A 15002-nucleotide genomic window follows, 5' to 3' on the forward strand; every position below is an offset into this window, starting at 1 on the left:
GGGAGGAGATTAAATGGGTGGGGAGAGTCCATGATAGGGGAGAGTGTCCATGGGCTGTGGGAGGCTCTGCACCAACTCCCGTTCTCCCATCACCCCCTGTGCTCGCTGATCTACATTGGCTCGCGGTCCAGGAACGCCTCGATTTTAAAATTCTCATCCTTGTTTTCAAATCCCTCCATGGCCCTCGCCCCTCTCTATCTCTGTAACCTTCTCCAGCCCTACAACCCTCTGAGATCTCTGCGTTCCACCAATTCCTGCCTCTTGTCCATCCCTGATTTTAATCGCTGCACCATTGGCGGCCGTGCCTTCAGCTGCCTCGGCCCTAAGCTCTGGAATTCCCTCCCTAAACCTCTCCATCTTTCTACCTTTAAGATGTTCTTTAAAACCTACCTCTTTGACCAAGCTTTTGGTCACCTGTCTTAATATCTCCTGATGTGGATCGGTTTCAAATTTTGTTTGATAATCGTTCCTGTGAAGGGGCTTTTGGATGTTTTACTACGTTAAAGGTGCTATATAAATGCAAGTTGTGTTTGATGTTGTTGAAGGAGATTCAATGGGTGGGGTAGACACAAATGACGGGGAAATCTGTACGACATATTTCCTGTCATTTGTGCAATGCTAGACATAGGGACATTGATGCAATCCTGGACCAAGCTGTAGTGGAGGGAGTTATAATTTAAAGGGCCCTTCACCTCGTGCAGAGCCAATAATTGCACTTGGTGAAGCTAAAGTTCTAAGAACCAAAGTTTATGAAGAACAGTGTTCTTCAGCGTGCTTCGCCACATATGTCCTGTGGGGGCAGTGGCTGCAGCATAAGAACATCAGAAATAGGAGCAGGTGCAGGCCATTCGGCCCCTCGAGCCTGCTCCACCATTCAATCAGATCATGGCTGATCTTCGACCTCAACTCCACTTTCCTGCCTGATCCCCATATCCCTTGTTTCCCTTTGTGTCCGAATATCTGTCGATCTCAGCCTTGAATATACTCCCTCCCACCACCCCTCCCCCAACCTCAGCTGTCAGGTCCAGTACCCATCCAAATTAGGATAATGACCCTGGCCAAGGTCAAGGGGCACAGGCACGCAGAGGGCAGCAGTCCAACCGGCCAAAGGGATGTCCACCCCAGAAACCTCAGGCCAGTGAGGACTAATGTTTATCTTTCACAGGTGGGGCTGGGTGATCGACAGTGAAACCCCTAATATTGCCACGATCTAAAATTGTGTTTTCTTTTCAGCCAAGAAACCTCTTCCCCCAACTCCAGATGTTAACAGGGTGAGTCCGTTATATTTTCAGAGCTTATGAGTTTATTTCGGGTCCCTCCGGATTTGTTTTGATGCTTTTAACTTTCTGACCCAGCGGAAGCCTTTGCCGCCAGAGCCCGAGGAGTCGGAGCCGGAGCTGGATCCTGATCCTGTGGTGGTGGTGTGTTTGTATGACTTCCACGGCCAGAGTGCACAGGACCTATCGCTGGTGAAGAACGAGGAATATGTAATCATCGAGAAGATCGACACCAACTGGTGGCACGCACGCGATAAAAACGGGTATGGCAAGTTCATTGTAACTTACCAACAATTCGACCAAAACCATCTCCTTAGAGCAGAGAAGGTTAAGGGGAGATTTACCAGAATGGTTCCAGGGATGAGGGACTTTAGTTACGTGGAGAGACTGGAGAAGCTGGGATTGTTCTCCTTAGAACAGAGAAGGTTAAGGGGAGATTTGATAGAGGTGTTCAAAATCACGAAGGGGTTTTGATGGAGTAAATAAGGAGAAACTGTTTCCAGTGACAGGAGGGTCGGTAACCAGAGGACACAGATTTAAGGTAATTGATAAAAGAGCCAGAGGGGAGAAGCTTGGATCCTGGTTCCCTTTTGCCATGACTTGCCCTGTTGGAGCTTCTCGTTATTAGTTGAATTGCTTTCTTCTTCTGGTCTGGAGTGGTTACTGCGATTGGCCGAGCTGACCACGGTGACAGCTCCTCTCCCCGTACGATGTCACTGGGGCTTCCATGGTGCTGAAGTCCGGCGTTTTTACCCGTGTTACGCATCATGATGTGGGGTGGGGAGTGTACATATTGTGATACACAGGGCATCACGATTGTGTGGGACAGGCTGGATGGACCAGAGGGTCTTTTGCTGTCCGTCATTGCTTGTATGTTTGTATGTGAACAGTAACCAAGGAAGTAAAGTTACACAATGATCAAAATAACACGCGCACACTCTGCTTTTCATCTTACCGTTTTATCAACAAACGCACAAAAAGGTTAAAGTTCATGTGCGCACACCGTGTGAAATGCAATTAGCCACATCTGGATTCCCAACTAGCCACATGTGGCCAGTGGCCAACGTATTAGACAGCACTGGTCCAGTGCCTGCAAGACCAAGACTGGAGGGATGTCCATTAGAGTATAAATTCTGAAAGTTGTATTAGGACTATTCTAACCCTCTCCAAAGTATTTTATGGCTCTTCTGCATTTTAGAGTTGTTTTGAATTGTGCCGTTTGACCTGGGGAGGGTCTGCTGACTCCCCACACCTGGATTGCATACAAGGAAAGGTTGGTCCTCTGATTTCCAATCCTTTTCTCATTTCAACCTCTCTTTGTCTATCGGATCTTTCTTAACTCGTTCTATTTTATAGACACTGCTATGGTCAGTTCCGCAGGGACCGTCCCAGCAGGTTTATACAGGGAGAGGGGATTCAAAGTCAGGGGGAGGGAGGGCAGGGGGGACAAGAGAGACAGTGGAGGAAGGAGGAGAGAGAGGGAAGGGAAAGGGGAGGTGGAGGGAAGTGAGGGAAGAGGAAGGGGGAGGACAGTGGAGGGGAGAGAAAGGGGGGAGGGGAGAGGGAGGGAGAGGGAGAAGGGGAGCGAAGGCAGAAGGGTGGGGGAGGCCTATTTCTGTAACTGTAATCTCCGTTTGCTTTGGACCCGATGCAGGCAGACTGGATACATCCCCAGCAGCTACGTGGTGGAAAAGAGCCCAGAGAATCTACAGGCCTACGAGTGAGTTTATTGCTGACATTTTGTGAAAAGAATCTTTTATTTTAACCGAACAAGGAGTTTGGGTGGGCTCACAGGACGTGGTTTGAGAGCGTGCACAATCGGTCACCCAACTGCAGGAGGGTTGCCAACCCTTCAGGATCGTCCTGGAGCCTCCAGAAATTAAAGATTAATCTCCCGGGCACTGCTGCGAGCAAAAACCCCCGGGAGACAAATCATAGGGGGCGTTTTCTTCTCCTGTTTTGCAGCAGTCGGACCTGCAACAAACAGCAGGGCCTCGTCCCACGGCAAAATGCAATGCGGCCCTGGCGTCTGCGTCAGCACGCTCCGTTAAAACCACCCCATGGATAGAGTAGTTTCTGGAGCGCAGAGGACTGTGGGTACTGTAGCCTCCATTATTGACGATGGCCATAAGCCCAGGCCCCTGTCTGCCGGTTCGAGTGGACATAAAAGATCTCATGGCACCACTCAAAGATGAGCTGAGTTCTCCCCAGTGTCCTGGCCAATATTTCTGCCGCAACCAGGAACAACGAAAACAGCCTGACTGGTCGTTTATCTCAGTGCTGTTTGTGGGATCGAGCTGTGCACGGTTTGGCTGTGAGTTGTAAATCCCCAGAATTTGCTTGTCGATTTACGGTGCTCCTCAACCTCCCCGTTATTTTTGAGAACTTGCTGGATTTGCTCATTAATTGCCCATTAAACTCGCCGCAGCAAGTTAACTCTAGTAGTTAACAGCATAACTGCCCTTTTAATGACGTGATAATTCATAGCATCATAGTATGATACGGCACAGAAGGAGGCCATTCGGCCCATCATGCCTGTGCCGGCTCTTTGAAAGAGCTATCCAATTAGTCCCACTCCCCTGCTCTTTCCCCACAGCCCTGTGAATTTTTTCCCTTCAAGTATTTATCCAATTCCCTTTTGAAAGTTATTATTGAATCTGCTTCCACCGCCCTTTCAGGCAGCGCATTCCAGATCAGAACAACTCGCTGCGTAAAAAAATTTTCCTTCATGTCACCTCTGGCTCTTTTGCCAATCACCTTAAATCTGTGTCCTCTGGTTACCGACCCTTCTGCCACTGGAAACAGTTTCTCCTTATTTACTCTATCAAAACTCCTTATGATTTTGAAAACCTCTATCAAATCTCCCCTTAACCTTCTCTGCTCTAAGGAGAACAATCCCAGCTTCTCCAGTCTCTCCACATAACTGAAGTCCCTCATCCCTGGTACCATTCTCGTAAATATCTCCTGCACCCTCTCTAAGGCCTTGACATCCTTCCTAAAGTGCGGTGCCCAGAATTGAACACAATCCTCCAGCTGAGGCCTAACCAGTGTTTTATAAAGGTTCAGCATAATTTCCTTGCTTTTGTACTCTCTGCCTCTATTAATAAAGCCCAGGATCCCGTATGCTTTTTGAACTGCCTTCTCAACTTGTCCTGCCACCTTCAAAGATTTGTGTACATTCACCCCCAGGTCTCTCTGTTCCTGCACCCCATTTAAAATTGAACCATTTAGTTTTTTAAAATTCATTCATGGGATGTGGGTGTCGCTGGCAAGGCCGGCATTTATTGCCCATCCCTAATTGCCCCTTGAGAAGGTGGTGGTGAGCCGCCTTCTTGAACCGCTGCAGTCCGTCTGGTGAAGGTTCTCCCACAGTGCTGTTAGGGAGTTCCAGGATTTTGACCCAGCGATGATGAAGGAACGGCGATATATTTCCAAGTCGGGATGGTGTGCTACTTGGAGGGGAACGTGCAGGTGGTGTTGTTCCCATGTGCCTGCTGCTCTTGTCCTTCTAGGTGGTAGAGGTCGTGGGTTTGGGAGGTGCTGTCGAAGAAGCCTTGGCGAGTTGCTGCAGCGCATCCTGTGGATGGTACACACTGCAGCCACTGTGCGCTGGTGGTGAAGGGAGTGAATGTTTAGGGTGGTGGATGGGGTGCCAATCAAGCGGGCTGCTTTGTCCTGGATGGTGTCAAACTTCTTGAGTGTTGTTGGAGCTGCATTCATCCAGGCAAGTGGAGAATATTCCATCATACTCCTGAATTGTGCCTTGTAGATGGTGGAAAGGCTTTGGGGAGTCAGGAGGTGAGTCACTCGCCGCAGAATACCCAGCCTCTGACCTGCTCTTGTAGCCACAGTATTTATATGGCTGGTCCAGTTAAGTTTCTGGTCAATGGTGACCCCCAGAATGTTGATGGTGGGGGATTCGGCGATGGTAATGCCATTGAATGTCAAGGGGAGGTGGTTAGACTCTCTCTTGTTGGAGATGGTCATTGCCTGGCACTTGTCTGGCGAGAATGTTACTTGCCACTTATCAGCCCAAGCCTGGATGTTGTCCAGGTCTTGCTGCATGCGGGCTCGGACTGCTTCATTATCTGAGGGGTTGCGAATGGAACTGAACACTGTTATTACCTTATACACACTTATATTGCTTCTCCTCATTCTTCCTACCAAAATGCATCACTTCACACTTCTCAGCATTAAATTTCATCTGCCATGTGTCGGCCCATTTCACCAGTCTGTCTCTGTCCTCCTGAAGTCTGTTACTATCCTGCACATTGTTTACTACATTTCCGAGTTTCGTGTCATTTGGAAACTTTGAAATTATACCCTCTATACCCAAGTCCAGGTCATTAATATATATCAAAAAGAGCAGTGGTCCTAATACTGACCCCTGGGGAACACCACTGTAAACTTCCCTCCAGTCTGAAAAACAACCGTTCACCACTACTCTGCTTTCTGTCTCTTAGCATAATTGTTAAAGTCTGCCAATCAACCTCTCTTGCCCAGAAAGAGAACAATTTAAATAGTTCAATCTCATTCCTGCATGTAGTCAATTGTTGCTAAAGATTTTAAAAATGTCAAATTTCTTACTTTTCCTTTCTGTCTCTTTTTTCTCTCTCTCTCTTACTCCAATCTTTCTTTCCCTCTCTTTATTTCTCTTTCTGTACCTGATTTGACTCTAATTCACCCTCCTTTTCTGTCCTTCCTTTGTTTGTTTCTCCACCCTTTAATCCCATTGGTTGGTCCTGTTGCCCTTATTATCAGCAAGTTACGGGGCAAAATCTTTTTGAGCTGAAGGTTGCAGAAAAAAGTCTAACTCACGGGGCTCGGTGGAAGGTATCCCAATCCAGCAATATTATAGCGGGAAATTCCTCAGAGCTGCACCTACTCCGTCCTCCCATCCCCCGGCTACTGGTGAGAGTAGTGGTGAACGGTTGTTTTTCAGACTGGAGGGAAGTATACAATGGTGTTCTCCAGGGGTCAGTATTAGAACCACTGCTCTTTTTGATATACATTAATGACCTGGAATTGGGTATAGAGGGTATAATTTCAAAGTTTGCAGATGACACAAAACTCGGAAATGTAATAACAGGTTTCCCTGCACTTCCCGTGAAGTAATCCCGTGAAGGAATTTCCCGGCCTGTGTGTGTGCGCGCTCGGCTGGTTCCGTGTTAACTGGTGTGCAGGATGATCATTCCAGTAACATCTCCCTCCTCTTGCAGATGGTACAACAAGAACATGGCCCGAAATAAAGCAGAGCGACTCCTTCAGAAGGAGGTGAGTTGAATTAATTCCCACTCCACCCATGTCTCTCCTGTTCACGGTGCGAGGATGTGAAGAGGGAAATGGCTGTCTAACTCCCGGTCTAACTCTGGATCAGAGAGCGGTGAATTGCTCGAGGAGTCCGTCACACTGTGTGGAGTGCGGTGAGGGTGGAGCGTGTTTGGTCCGTGGCTTGTTCACTCATTCTCGGGATGTGGGCGTCGCTGGCAAGGCCGGCATTTATTGCCCGTCCCCAGTTGCCCCGAAAAGCTGGTGGTGGTGGGCCTTATTCCTGAACCGCTGCAGTCTGTTCTTTGTAATGGTTTTAATACAACCGAGTGTCTGGCTGGGCCACTTCAGAGGCAACCACGTTGGTGTGGGACTGGAGGTAAGGACGGCAGGTTTCCTTCCCTAAAGGACATTAGTGAACCAGTTGGGTTTTTATGACAATCCGACAGTTTCACGGTCACTTTTACTGAGAACAGATTTATATTTTCCAGATTTATTTTAAACTGAATTCATAAGTTCTCAAACTTTTCATGGTGGGATTTAAATTCCCGTTCTCTCGATTATTAGTCCAGTGCAGTCTCTGGATTATTAGTCCAGTGCAGTCTCTGGATTATTAGTCCAGTGCAGTCTCTGGATTATTAGTCCAGTGCAGTCTCTGGATTACCAGTCCAGTGCAGTCTCTGGATTATTAGTCCAGTGCAGTCTCTGGATTACCAGTCCAGTGCAGTCTCTGGATTACCAGTCCAGTGCAGTCTCTGGATTACCAGTCCAGTGCAGTCTCTGGATTACCAGTCCAGTAACATAACCACCGTACCCCGTACCCAGTGTGACGATATGGGCTTTCTCTCTTTCACTCATGGTATTTATTGCTCACTCTAAGAATGTCCATCAGCTTCTTTTGGTTCACATTAGCCCAGATTATAAATGTTCGGAGTAATTTTGTGAGGCTGCGCTGCTGGGGTTCGGCCTGGTTAGCGGTGAATGTGGATTGGGTGTTGTATCCCCGTCTCCACCTCCCTGCTCACTGTGAGCTGGACTCTCGGGCCCCTCGCCTCACACAATTATCCCCGTTATGCCTGGTCGGATATTCTGAGGGGTGATCAAGTCATTCAATTCAAGTACAAACAGCCCGTGGGATACTTTTGATTGGCAGTTCTGTTTAATCTAAGAGACACAAATTTACATTTCCCTTGTCTCAGTCAAATTTAGAACAATATATCTCAACCTGTCTCGTTCAAATTGAGCAGTTTATCTGAAGCCAGCAGATTAACCAGGAAGTCTGTGATTCTATGGCCTCGATATTAACCGCCCGCCCACCCCTCGACAGGTGGGAGAGTGTTGGGGGGGGTTAAAAATGAAAAAGTGGGGAACGAGACCCCCCAACTCGCTGCGTACACACCCGTCGCCGTTTACATGGATTCGAGGGTTAAGTTACGAGGCGAGATTACACAAATTGGGGTTGTATTCTCTGGAGTTTCGAAGGTTAAGGGGTGATCTGATCGAAGTTTATAAGATATTAAGGGGAACTGATAGGGTGGATAGAGAGAAACTATTTCCGCTGGTTGGGGATTCTAGGAGTAGGGGGCACAGTCTAAAAATTAGAGCCAGACCTTTCAGGAGTGAGATTAGAAAACATTTCTACACACAAAGGGTGGTAGAAGTTTGGAACTCTCTTCCGCAAACGGCAATTGATACTAGCTCAATTGCTAAATTTAAATGTGAGATAGATAGCTTTTTGGCAACCAAAGGTATTAAGGGATATGGGCCAAAGGCAGGTATATGGAGTTAGATCACAGATCAGCCGTGATCTTATCAAATGGCAGAGCAGGCACGAGGGGCTGAATGGCCTACTCCTGTTCCTACGTTCGAGCTGTCCTCGAGAGGAGGGAAACTTCACTAATATATTTAAATCAGGCTCCCACTGTGCAATCGGGAGCCTGGTTTAAATGTAACAGAGGGCGTCTGGGATTTCCAGGGCTCGGGAAACCCGGCGGTGAAAGGGAGGTGGGAGCTGCTGACTCCACAAGCTGAATGCCTTTCCCTTCTCAGCGCTCCTGGTGGGCCAGGAGGAGCAGGAGTGCTTCCTTCCGGGGGCGGCCCCTCAAGGAAGCCTTCGGCCTCCCCTCTGCCGATCGCAGCCTCTCTCTTCCCCCTGCCATGATCGCCATCCTCACCCCCCTTCCCCCCCCAAACCCCAAACACTGACCGACCCCCATCCCGATTGCTGGGGACCGTCCCCATTGGTCCCCCGATTAGCGGCCTCCTGCCGCTGGTTTTCTAGCCTGTGAATTTTGACCGGATGCCAGGCAGGAAATGCAAGAAAAAAAATGACAATGAGGTCCGGCCGTTAAATTCGGCAGGAAGTCCCTGTCCCCGGGCTTGCCACGTTTTGCTCTCACTCTCCCCACTCCCCCACACACACCCCCTTCTCCCCGCACTCCCCCGTGCTCCCCCTCATTCCTCCCATTCCCCCCCTCTCCCAGCACTCCCTCCGTTCCCCCGCTCCTCCCGCTTCCCTGCTCCCCTCGCTTCATTACGCTCTCCCCGCTCTTGCTCACTCCCCCCCGCTCCACCCTGCTCCCCCGCTCCCGGCCCCATTCCCCCGCGTTCCCCCGCTCTCCCCATTCCCCCATTCCTCCTGGTTTTCCCCATTCCCCCCGTTCGTTCTGTTGTGGGAAAAAATCACCACTCGGAGTCAGACTTAAAGATTCAACATGCAGTTTATTGGACAAAGCTTTGGGAGAAGGACTGGACACTCCGTAGTGAACGCAGCTACCTTCTCAACTTTAAAATGGTTGTCATGCTTTTTTATACCTTTGAAATACAGATTTCAGTAGCTTTTACATCATAAATCTTGATTACACACATTAACCAATTAAGTCTGCATAGCAACAACAGACTGCTTACGCATTAACCAATTAAGTCCGAACAACTATTATCACCTTAAGACAGCATGCCTTTGTTTCATGCAGTCTGGTTCTTATAGTTTTATCAGTTCGTTATGAAATGTCCTTTGTCTTCCCAGACTGTAAGCCAGTTCTGGAATGTACAAACTCAACACTTTCAACTGTCTTTCCCACAGTCGCAGAATCCATTTTGTTTAATAGTGTCCATTTTATTAGTAGTCAAGCGTTATATTTAAGCCTTTACTTAAGGTTAGTCTAATCTACACAAAGCGCATTTCAATGTGGTTTTAGGGTAAATACCACTGTCATGTACCCATGAGTCACTTCATCGTTGCCTTTAATTCAACAGTCCAAAATCCACGCTAACAGTTCCCACCGTTCCCCCGCACCCTCCCCGTAAATATCGGAACTGATGTGTCTGCGAATCTGTAATTCTATATTCATCCTGATAATGACTTTGTTTCAGGGCAAAGAAGGAGCTTTCATGGTGAGGGATTCGAGGCAGGCCGGGATGTACACAGTCTCCGTGTTCAGTAAAGGTGCCAGGTAACGATTTATTAACATGCTGCGCACCAGCTTTGCATTCGTCACTGGGCGATCAGGGCAATGACCTGCATTTCTATAACAGTCCTCACGCACAGAGAGAGAGAGGGGAGGGGGCAAAGTCAGAATAAATGACAGGTTGGCGAGCCAACCAGGAGAGAGCGAGGAAAACAGAAAGCTGGAGTGCGAGAGACAAATGAAAACAGAAAATGGACTGAAAACGAGGAGTAATCTAGACTCTCGCCTCGGAGTCAGAAGGTCGTGGGTTCAAGTCCCCACTCCAGATACTTGAGCACATAATCTAGGCCGACATTCCCAGTGTAGTACTGAGGGAGCGCTGCACTGTCGGAGGGTCAGTACTAAGGGAGTACTGCACTGTCGGAGGGTCAGTACTGAGGGAGTGCTGCACTGTCGGAGGGTCAGTACTGAGGGAGTGCTGCACTGTCGGAGGGTCGGTACTGAGGGAGTGCTGCACTGTCGGAGGGTCGGTACTGAGGGAGTGCTGCACTGTCGGAGGGTCGGTACTGAGGGAGTGCTGCACTGTCGGAGGGTGAGTACTGAGGGAGCGCTGCACTGTAGGAGGGTCAGTACTGAGGGAGTGCTGCACTGTCGGAGGGTCAGTACTGAGGGAGTGCTGCACTGTCGGAGGGTCAGTACTGAGGGAGTGCTGCACTGTCAGAGGGTGAGTACTGAGGGAGCGCTGCACTGTCGGAGGGTCAGTACTGAGGGAGTGCTGCACTGTCGGAGGGTCAGTACTGAGGGAGTGCTGCACTGTCGGAGGGTCAGTACTGAGGGAGTGCTGCACTGTCGGAGGGTCAGTACTGAGGGAGTGCTGCACAGTCGGAGGGTCAGTACTGAGGGGATTTGAGAAAGAACTTTTTCACCCAGAGGGTGGTTGGAGTCTGGAACTCACTGCCTGAAAGGGTTGTGGAGGCAGGAACCCTCACAACATTCAAGAAGCATTTGGATGAGCACTTGAAATGCCATAGCATACAAGGCTACGGACCAAATGCTGGAATATGGGATTAGAGTAGACAGGGCTGATGGCCGGCACGGACACGATGGGCCGAAGGGCCTCTATCCGTGCTGTATAACTCTATGACTCTATGACTCTATGACTCTATGAGGGAGCGCTGCACTGTCAGAGGGTCAGTACTGAGGGAGTGCTGCACAGTCGGAGGGTCAGTACTGAGGGAGTGCTGCACAGTCGGAGGGTCAGTACTGAGGGAGCGTTGCACTGTCGGAGGGTCAGTACTGAGGGAGTGCTGCACTGTCGGAGGGTCAGTACTGAGGGAGTGCTGCACAGTCGGAGGGTCAGTACTGAGGGAGTGCTGCACTGTCGGAGGGTCAGTACTGAGGGAGTGCTGCACAGTCGGAGGGTCAGTACTGAGGGAGTGCTGCACTGTCAGAGGGTCAGTACTGAGGGAGCGCTGCACTGTCGCAGGTGCCATCTTTCGGATGAGACATTAAACCGAGGCCCACTCTGCCCTCTCAGGTGAATATAAAAGATCCCATGGCCATTATTTCAAAGAAGAGCGGGGGAGTTCTGCCCGGTGTCCTGGAAAATATTTATCCCTCAACTGACATCACTTAAAACAGATTATCTGGTCATTATCACATCGCTGTTTGTGGGACTATGTAAGAACATAAGAACATAAGAACATAAGAAATAGGAGCAGGAGTAGGCCAATCGGCCCCTCGAGCCTGCTCCGCGCTCAATCCAGAAGTGGGGGATATTGAACACCAATCCATCTGACTCTGGAGCAAACACTGAGCCAAGCTAACACATGTGACGGCATTCGAATGTTATCCATGGTCGTTCCATGCCTAACACACAGGGCACAGTCTCACACACAGGGCACAGTCTCACACACAGGGCACAGTCTCACACACAGGGCACAGTCTCACACACAGGGCACAGTCTCACACACAGCACAGTCTCACACACAGGGCACAGTCTCACACACAGGGCACAGTCTCACACACAGGGCACAGTCTCACACACAGGGTACAGTCTCACACAGGGCACAGTCTCACACAGGGCACAGTCTCACACACAGCACAGTCTCACACACAGGGCACAGTCTCACACACAGGGCACAGTCTCACACACAGGGTACAGTCTCACACACAGGGTACAGTCTCACACAGGGCACAGTCTCACACACAGGGCACAGTCTCACACACAGGGCACAGTCTCACACACAGGGCACAGTCTCAGACACAGGGCACAGTCTTACACACAGGGCACAGTCTCACACACAGGGCACAGTCTCACACAGGGCACAGTCTCACACACAGGGCACAGTCTCAGACACAGGGCACAGTCTTACACACAGGGCACAGTCTCACACACAGGGCACAGTCTCACACAGGGCACAGTCTCACACACAGGGCACAGTCTCACACACAGGGCACAGTCTCAGACACAGGGCACAGTCTCACACACAGGGCACAGTCTCACACACACGGCACAGTCTCACACACAGGGCACAATCTCACACACAGGGCACAGTCTCACACACAGGGCACAGTCTCACACACAGGGCACAGTCTCACACACAGGGCACAGTCTCACACACAGGGCACAGTCTCACACACAGGGCACAGTCTCACTCAGGGCACAGTCTCACACACAAGGCACAGTCTCACACACAGGACACAGTCTCACACACAGAGCACAGTCTCACACACAGGGCACAGTCTCACACACAGGGCACAGTCTCACACACAGGGCACAGTCTCACACACAGGGCACAGTCTCACACACAGGCCACAGTCTCACACACACAGCACAGTCTCACACACAGGGCACAGTCTCACACACAAGGCACAGTCTCACACACACAGCACAGTCTCACACACACTGCACAGTCTCACACACAAGGCACAGTCTCACACACAGGGCCACAGTCTCACACACAGGGCACAGTCTCACACACAGGGCACAGTCTCACACACAGAGCACAGTCACACACACAGGGCAAAGTCTCACACACAGGGCACAGTCTCACACACACAGCACAGTCTCACACAGGGCACAGTCTCACACACAGGGCACAGTCTCACACACAAGGCACAGTCTCACACACAGGGCACAGTCTCACACACAGGGCACAGTCTCACACACAGGGCAAAGTCTCCCGACAGGTTAGTTATTACGAATGTGAAGAGTAAGCTGCAATGCCCAGGACATGGGCTGGTGCCTCCTGAGCTTGTGTCGATATATTTGCTCTTCTGGACCATTAATGACACTGAGTGAATGAGAAAATCACACGAATTGTGCTCTTGTGCACCTCTTATTGGGCAGTGTCAGTACTGGCACAGTCACCCATCGACTGTTCAACCAGACACCAGCTATCACCTCTCACCTTCAATGATTTCACTCTTACCCCATGGCATCTGGTCCTTACTATCTCCTCCCGCTTCTTATAGACTCTTACAGCACAGCAGGAGGCCGTTCGGCCCATCGTGCCTGTGCCGGCTCTTGGAAAGAGTTATCCAATCAGTCCCACTCCCCCCTGCCCTTTCTCCAGAGCCCTGAAAATTTTCCTTTTCAAGTATTTATCCAATTCGCTTTTGAAAGTTATTATTGAATCTGCTTCCACCGCCCTTTCAGGCAGCGCATTCCAGATCAGAACAACTCACTGCGTAAAAATAATTCTCATCATCTCCCCCTCTGGTTCTTTTACCAATTACCTTAAATCTGTGTCCTCTGGTCACCGACCCTCCTGGATAACAGCTGTCCCTCTCGCAGGACATTGGCTGCAGTTAAGTGGTGTCCATTTTGCGGCTATAGATGGTAACTATAGCGATAGCAGCCCAGCTGACCCAGCAACGCAAAGACCTGGTTGGGGGCGGGAGTTGGTGAGGTTAAAATGCCCCAGGAGAATTACCCACTGACTTCCCGCCTGTTTTGCCCCGATCCTGATTTTAACCTGCTCTTCTGAGCGCGGAGGGCAAAGGTCACCCGCCTGAAGCCGGTGGTGGTGGGGGGGGGTCCTTTAAGTACGCAGCTGGGCGTCAGTGGGTCCCGACTGTTATTTTAACTCTGGCCTGACCAGGGGAAGCTGTGACCACCCGTGACCATGTTGCGATTGGATATTTTGTCAGCTCAAGACGGCCAAGGCGAGAATAAGAGACTCCCTGCAGTCGAACAGTCTCCGTCAGAAATCCCAGTGCCAGTTCGAGGAGAGTAAATATTCTGCAGCTGCAGCACAAACGGCACTTCAGACACCACCTACTCTCGCTGTACCAGCCTGTACGTGTGGGTGCAGCAAAGCCTTGCAAGGACCCAGAGCACGAAATCTTGCTGCAGACCACATCCTCTCGAACTGAGCTCAAAAAAATCTTCCAGCCCATGTGTGAAAAAATAACCAGGGGATGATGTAATCACAGTTCAGGGGATGTGTTATATGTCGTACTGACAATCCTTTCACATTACTGCCTGGGAAAGTTCTGCTGGTGGTACAGGCAGGGGTACTTCTGGCTCACTCCCCCAGCGCACGTTGCAAGTCCTGACCTGCGACCTCACTCATTTAGGTGTAAAATTGTGACCTATTTTGCTGAGTCTCCCTCGGATTTTGAAATGGGTTTGTGATCAGTCCATTTCTCACTCCCTCACACTTCTCAGATGTTGACAGGTGTCAGTGGGTCTCAATTTATAGTTCTGGGGTGCAGATAGAGAGAGAGACAGACAGACAGATAGAGAGAGAGAGAGAGAGAGAAAGAGACAGAGAGAGAAAGAGAGAGGGTGAGAGAGAGAGGGCGACAGAGAGAGAGGGAGAGACAAAGAGAGACAGAGACAGAGAGAGAGAGACAGAGACAGAGAGAGAAAGAGACAGAGAGAGGGCGACAGAGAGAGAGGGAGAGACAGAGAGAGACAGAGACAGAGAGAGAGACAGAGAGAGAGCAACAGAGACAGAGAGAGAGAGAGACAGAGAGAGGGCGACAGAGACAGAGAGAGAAAGAGACAGAGAGAGGGCGACAGAGACAGAGAGAGAAAGAG

At 50.0% G+C, this 15002-nt stretch overlaps 1 protein-coding gene across 1 annotated transcript in view; it reads left to right on the plus strand.

Moving 5' to 3' along the window:
* The window catches only part of LOC137332627 (tyrosine-protein kinase ITK/TSK-like), a 38063-nt gene that overhangs the window by 20606 nt on the left and 2455 nt on the right, over window positions 1–15002 (plus strand). The window contains exons 5-9 of the mRNA XM_067996585.1: window positions 1234–1271; window positions 1356–1540; window positions 2932–2997; window positions 6497–6551; window positions 9918–9997. Coding sequence (XP_067852686.1) covers window positions 1234–1271; window positions 1356–1540; window positions 2932–2997; window positions 6497–6551; window positions 9918–9997 — 424 coding nt within the window. The remainder of the gene's footprint in view (window positions 1–1233; window positions 1272–1355; window positions 1541–2931; window positions 2998–6496; window positions 6552–9917; window positions 9998–15002) is intronic.

This window comes from Heptranchias perlo, chromosome 14 (genome assembly GCF_035084215.1).
Source record: "Heptranchias perlo isolate sHepPer1 chromosome 14, sHepPer1.hap1, whole genome shotgun sequence".
Taxonomy (NCBI): Eukaryota; Metazoa; Chordata; class Chondrichthyes; order Hexanchiformes; family Hexanchidae; genus Heptranchias; species Heptranchias perlo.